The sequence below is a fragment of the Triticum urartu genome, chromosome 7A (assembly GCF_056163025.1).
Source record: "Triticum urartu cultivar PI428250 chromosome 7A, HENAU_Tu73, whole genome shotgun sequence".
In the NCBI taxonomy this organism is placed as follows: domain Eukaryota; kingdom Viridiplantae; phylum Streptophyta; class Magnoliopsida; order Poales; family Poaceae; genus Triticum; species Triticum urartu.
Genome location: NC_141879.1, coordinates 392,327,680 through 392,334,197, shown reverse-complemented (window position 1 = coordinate 392,334,197; position 6,518 = coordinate 392,327,680). Strand labels below are relative to the sequence as shown.

The following is a 6,518-nucleotide window of genomic DNA, read 5'->3' as shown; positions in this document are numbered from 1 at the left end:
TCTCTAGGGGCCGGCGCCCCCAGGCCCCCTATATATAGTGGAGGGGGAGGGAGGGCAGCCGCACCCAAGTCCCTGGCGCCTCCCTCCCTCCCGTGACACCTCTTGCTCCCCGCTTGCGCTTGGCGAAGCCCTGCCGGGATCCCGCTACTTCCACCACCATGCCGTCGTGCTGCTGGATCTCCATCAGCCTCTCCTTCCCTTGCTGGATCAAGAAGGAGGAGACGTCTCTCCCAACCGTACGTGTGTTGAACGCGGAGGTGCCGTCCGTTCGGCGCTCGGTCATCGGTGATTTGGATCACGACGAGTACGACTCCATCAACCCCGTTCTCTGAAACGCTTCCGCTTGCGATCTACAAGGGTATGTAGATGCACTCCTCTCCCTGTCGTTGCTAGATGACTCCATAGATTGATCTTGGTGATGTGTAGAAAATTTTAAATTTGTGCTACGATCCCAACACTGCCCTCCAACGCAACCATGTAGCGACGGACGTGCTCGTCCTCCTTGATGACACGGTGACATATCACCTTCGCGGGGTCCTCAAGCCTCCGCACCATCACTGGCCCATGCGACCGCCACCAAAAAAGGTTCGGGTCAACGACGGGCTGGCTCCTCACCAAGCTGTGCCCCCGGAAGGTAGCACCTCCGAGTACCAGCCCGACGGAGCCCAGTCCCGGACATGGCCCCTCTGATCAAGCAGGCATCATCGACGTCGATGCGGGATAATTGCTTTAACTAAAAAAATAACAACAAATGTGACATGTTCAAAATATGACATGTCCACTTCAAAACGAATCAACCTAGAATTCTGTTAATACACCTAAAAATAAACTAGTTCTATTAATTTTCTTCTAAAAATAAACTAGTTCTATAGTAAAATTTTAATTAGACTAGTTCTATTAATTCAACTAGTTCAACCAAGCACTTACTATAAATAAAAATAAACTAGTTCTTACTAAAAATAAACTAGTTCAACTAGTTCTATTAATTTTCTTACTAATTCTATTAAACACTTACTAAAAATAGTAAAAAACTACATTATACAATAGTAAAAAACTACAGTAAAAAACAAGAAAAATAGAGATGGAGGGAGGAGGGGCTGGGAGGAGGGAGGAGAGAGGAGGAGGGCGGTGGGATTGGAGGAGGGAGGAGGGGGTGGGAGGGGTGGGAGGAGGGAGGAGAGAGGAGGGGGAGGGGCGGTGGGAGGAGGGTTACCGACGAAGAAGGGAGGAGGGGCGGCCGGAGGAGGAGAGAGGAGGGGGCGGCCAAAGGAGGAGGGAGGAGGGCGTGGTGGGAGGAGGAGGGATGGAGGGAGTACCTCGGTGGAGGAGGAGCAGCGCGACGGCGGCGGACGGCAGGGCATGCGGGGGAAGAGTGACTGAGAGGAAGAGTGAGGGGGTCAGCCGCGTGGGGACGGTAAGGTAGGGTTAGTAGTAGCGCGGGTTCGAGAAAAGCGCTACTGCTACGGAGCATAGCAGTAGCGCTGGGTACGATATGCGCTGCTGCTAAGTGGGGCTGTCCTATGCGCCCAGTTCAAGTTTAGCAGCAACGCGTTTTGCCAGTACGCGCTATTGCTAAAGTGATAGCAATAGCGCCATTTTCTTACACGCGCTACTACTAAGTAGCAATAGCGCCTCATTTTGTCCAATGCTATTGCTAAGATGCTGTGTATAAGGTTTTCCCTAGTAGTGGGAGGTGCCAGGAAAGGTGAGGAGCCAGGCGCAGGTGGCGAGGCAAACAGTCCAGCACCTAGGGAGCAATCAAACCAGAGGCTTGACGCACTCCCGACGAGAAGACTTGATAGGAACGACGAGATCATCGGGGCAGTGGAGGAAGAGACCGCAATGACCATGAGGGATGCAGCGACAATAGTTGTAGTGGCGACGATGGCCATAGTGGCGGCGGCGGCTGTGCTTGAAGAGGCGGAAGAAGTGGTCATCGAGACCTATTTTGATACCATGTAAACAAACAAGTTTTGGGGGAACTAGCACAACCCTAAATGGGTGGATTATTTCTCTTTTTTAACAAAAGAAGGCTTTATTCAGGATCAGGTACATTTTACAGAAAGGAGCATGAATGGAGCTATGCTAGAAGCAGAAAGTATGTCCTTGCCAGGACATTGACCTTGACCTACTTGTGTACATAAGCAACAGATAGCTAAGGACCTTGTCTGAATACGAAGAGCTAACTAAGCTTGATGATCAACTTTTACATTCTTGCTCCCGCTGATGTGAGTGATCTTGTTACAGTTGAAAGAACAAGAGGCTGGGATCTCTGCAAGGAGAGGTATGTTCTCCCAACATCCCGGAGCAGCAAACACTGTTGATGACCTTGCTGCCGAAGCTAACACCGAGCAGTCCGTGTAAAAGTGAGGGTTTTGAACCTGCAGAAGATCTGCTAACTTTGTAGCTAGGAGCAGCCCATAAGTTTCAGCCTGGAGTGCAGATGAAGCTGGAGGCGAAAGCGCAGAGACGTGCAGTTGTTGGAGGTGCAGATTGTCTTGCATGGTTATGATTACTCTTAAGCCAGCATGGCCCAACTCTGAATCTGTACGTCTCTCCCAAGCAGCGTCGCAAAAGATGACATTCCCTGCAAGATTATTAGAGTCATGTGTATGTATGGTTGTTGGAGAAACTTGCAATTGCTCCTGAGCTTGATCGCTTTCTTGCTGCTGAGTGGAGTTCTTATCTTCTAATTTGGTTGCTTCAGTTGTTACATTTGATGCTACATACAACTGGGAAGGCTTACATAATTTTCTGCAAAATAGACAGTCATTCCGAGCTTTTCAAAGACACCAGAGAAAAGTATAGAGAGTAGTCGAGTTTATTTGTGGATGTTAAGATGTAACCAAAGCACGAATTATATCAGGAATAGAATGATAATGTTCAACCAGAGATTCCGTTTAATAAACTAAGGATCGCAAAACCATGCAGCTTTAGAAAAAGGGCAAAGAAACAATATGTGCATTTCATCTTCTAGTTGGCCACATCTAGAGCAGTTTTCATTGATATGTTTGGAGTACCTACCTACCCTCTTATCCGTAGGAAGCACTTTTATAAGAAGCATCCAAGCGAATGTTTGAACTCTTAGTGCCATTTGCTTATCCTCCCACGTCTGATTAAGAAGGAAAATGACCCCCATAGGAACAATTTTGGGCCTTTGCCTTGGTGGAAGCTGAAGATTGTTGAAGCAGTGCTTGTAAGCACTTTTGGAAGAGAATTCACCTATAGGAGTTAGTTTCCAAACAAAAATATCTTTACCATTTACATTAATGATAGGAGTTTGTAGAATGGTATTAGCCATTTCAGGAGTAAAAAGAGAGTTAATTAAGTATGTATCCCAATTCTTTTGACCTGGGATCCAAAGATCTTTAACTTGAGCTGGATAATAAAAAGTTGCTATTAAATGGTAAGATGATCGTAAACAGTTTCCCAACCCACATACAATACATGTACAATACACAGGGAAATCAAAATCTAGACATAGTCTAATATAGCCAAAAACCGATGTCAATAAGTTACCTAAATGATTACGTCCACACGTGTGGCACTTATCAACATGGCCTAAACGCAGTCAATGTCGTTCGATTCATTTTCAAGAATATTGAAGCAGTTGCCATCTAGGTTGAGAGCCACATAAGCACCTAGCGTCGTGTGGGCGTTATCATTTAGTGCCACATGTCTGGGCGCTCCTCGTCCGAACGGACACACGATGCTTGCCCAAACGTGTGGGCACGGTGATAGATGGCAACTACAGTTATGTATATGTGTCAACTAGTTAATCACACACAACAACTATGATTGACCATACATGGCAACTATGGTTTAACTACTCGTGACAACTCCAATTAGTTACACACGATGCATATGTGTCAACTAGTTAATCACAACAAATATGGTTGACCATACATGGTAACTATGGTTTAATCACACATGACATCTTCAATTAGTTACACATGACAACTATATTTAATGATATATGACAATTATAGTTAATTACACATGATAACTAAAGTTGATTACACACGTGTTTGGGCTCACGGGGTGGGGTGAACAGTTATGACATATGATTGTGTGGGCCGTCGTAGTTGCGCTCGAACGTGTTGACATTTTTAATGTTCGTTCCCACAGGGTCGTGTGGACTGACTCCTGGATACTTTTTTTTAGAACGACTGATTCCTGGATACGATCGGGTGTTTATTATGCCACACGGGTTACAGTTATGACGTCCATAGGTTAACGCCCCCCTCCCCCCACAAAAAAAAGGGTTTCATCTCTTCAAGCAGGGCAGGCCGAGCCACAGGTTCCTCCGCACCCTCGGCCTTCCCTCCCCTCACCAGTTTCCAGCCGCGAGCGAACCCGACGCGAGTGCGGTTCGAGGGAGAGAGAAGAGGGGACTAGCACCATGGCCGCCAGGCTGCTGCTCCTCTCCTTCGATTGCCCGGCCGTCGCTGGCGGGCGGCGGTCTCGTCTGTCTGCAGTGCCACGGATGTCTTCCGGTGCTCCCCTCGTGCGGCCCCCAGCCTCATCCGTCGGCGCGTTCGCGGTCACCGCCGCTAGAGGCAACCTGCCGCACCACACCTCCGTGGTTGTGGTGAGCCCAGCTCCGTTCCTTGCTTCTTGTGTTTACTGTTTTTCCGTATTTGCAATTGGATGCTGATAGTTGCCAGAAGCGGTGATTCGGGGTTTATACGATCCTATGTTAGATCAGACGGGTGGATGCGGCATATTTGGATTATAGGTTCCAACTGATGTCGTTGCTATTGTATCATTTTAGCTGCCCGCAAAGATCTTTGTATGTGCCTGAGCTAATTAAAGTTGTTCTGCAGGATAACCTGGGAGTATGTGGACAATTTTTTTTATCTCGGCTGAACCGTGTCTCTCATTACTTCTGTAGGACGGAGTTTATGCATATGCATGTCTGATTACTGTTGGACCTTTGAACCTGAGCATTGATAGTTGTGGATGACACTAGGAGAGTTGGGACAATTTTCGTTGGTTTATTTCTCACACAATGCCATGCCAACCTGAGGGGTTGGGGATACATACTTATAGGCTGCTAGCCAGCCAAGCATATGCTGAGATGCTACTAAGATGCCAGTCTAAGATGCTAGTCTAAGATGCTGGTCTAAGATGCTATCCTAACTGCCAGTCCTTGATGGTCAGGAACTCTATCCTAACTGCCACAAGGACCATGTGCTGCAGCCCCACAAAGACCCTAGTACACAGACTTATCCAACATTCTCCCCCTAAGTCTTGTACGTCATCTTGTGGGAGTGTTGAATCATCCCGATCCTGGAGCAAAGCTCGAGGAACTTGACCCTCCCAAGAGGCTTGGTGAGCAGGTCTGCGAGCTGATCCTTGGTGTTGATGTAGCTCGCCTCGATGCTCCCTTCTTCCACACAACTGCGGATGAAGTGATACCTCAGCCGGATGTGCTTGCTCCGTTCGTGGAACACGGGGTTCTTTGCCAGGGCCAGGGCGGACTTGCTGTCCACCAGGAGCTGCACCGTTCTGGTGTCTTGAACGAGAAGATCACCAAGCAGTCGAGCGAGCCAAAGCGCCTGAGTGCAGGCGGTGGAGGCCGCTATGTACTCAGCCTCACAGTTGGACAGGGCCACCACCTGCTGCTTGACTGATTGCCAGCTCACGAGACACTTGCCGAGGAAGAGAAGGATCCTGCTCGTGCTCTTGCTGGTGTCGATGTCGCCGGCGTGGTCGCTGTCGTTGTACCCGACGAAGTGTGCTGCCCCCGGACACCTAGGGTAGTGGAGGCCGTGGTCGAGGGTCCCTGCTATGTAGCGGATGATCCTCTTCACTGCCTGCTGGTGTTCCGACGTCGGTCGCTCCATGAACCGACTGACATAGCCGACGGAGAATGCTAGGTCCGGCCGTGTGTGGGTGAGCGAAGGCTCCCCACAAGGCATCGGTACTACGTAGCATCCACTTCCTCTGTTGTGCTGTCGCGGCTCAGTTTCAGCCTCTCCTCCATCGGAGTGAGAGCTGGATGGCAGCCGGTGAGCCCAGCTAGCTCAACGATGCGCTTGGCGTAGGCGGACTGTCGAAGCGCGATCCCGGAGTGATCTTGGTGCACCTCAATCCCTAAATAGAAGGAGAGGAGCCCCAGATCACTCATCTGGAAGGTGGCCTTCATGTCTTCCTTGAATGCCGCTACCTCTGCATCTTTGGTGCCGGTGATCACCAAGTCGTCAACATAGACGCCCACCAGCAGGGCATTTCCTCCACTGCCCCGTCGGTAGACAGCGGCCTCATGCGGGCTTTGCTCGAAGCCCATCTTCTTTAGCGTGGAGTCCAGCTTGGCGTTTCACGCCCTAGGTGCCTGCCGTAGGCCATAGAGGGCCTTGCGCAGGCGGAGTACCTTACCCTCCTGGCCGGGAATCGCAAAACCCGGTGGCTGATGCACGTAGACTTCCTCCTTCAAGTCACCGTTGAGGAATGCCGACTTGACATCCATGTGATGGACACGCCAGCCCTCCTGGGCAGCCAGCGCGAGGAGTCGC

General features: G+C 49.8%; 1 protein-coding gene and 1 pseudogene across 3 annotated transcripts in view; one reads left to right on the top strand and one right to left on the bottom strand.

The window, feature by feature from the left end:
• Positions 1-2,045: 2,045 nt before the first annotated feature.
• On the bottom strand, positions 2,046-3,301 carry LOC147959711 (uncharacterized; annotated as a pseudogene).
• A 930-nt stretch (positions 3,302-4,231) lies between these two features.
• The window catches only part of LOC125519719 (CBS domain-containing protein CBSX2, chloroplastic-like), a 40,575-nt gene continuing 38,288 nt past the window's right edge, over positions 4,232-6,518 (top strand). For all 3 annotated transcript variants that reach the window (XM_048684461.2, XM_048684460.2, XM_087536205.1), the window contains exon 1: positions 4,232-4,591. In XM_048684461.2, coding sequence (XP_048540418.1) covers positions 4,403-4,591 — 189 coding nt within the window. In that variant the 5' untranslated portion in view covers positions 4,232-4,402. The remainder of the gene's footprint in view (positions 4,592-6,518) is intronic.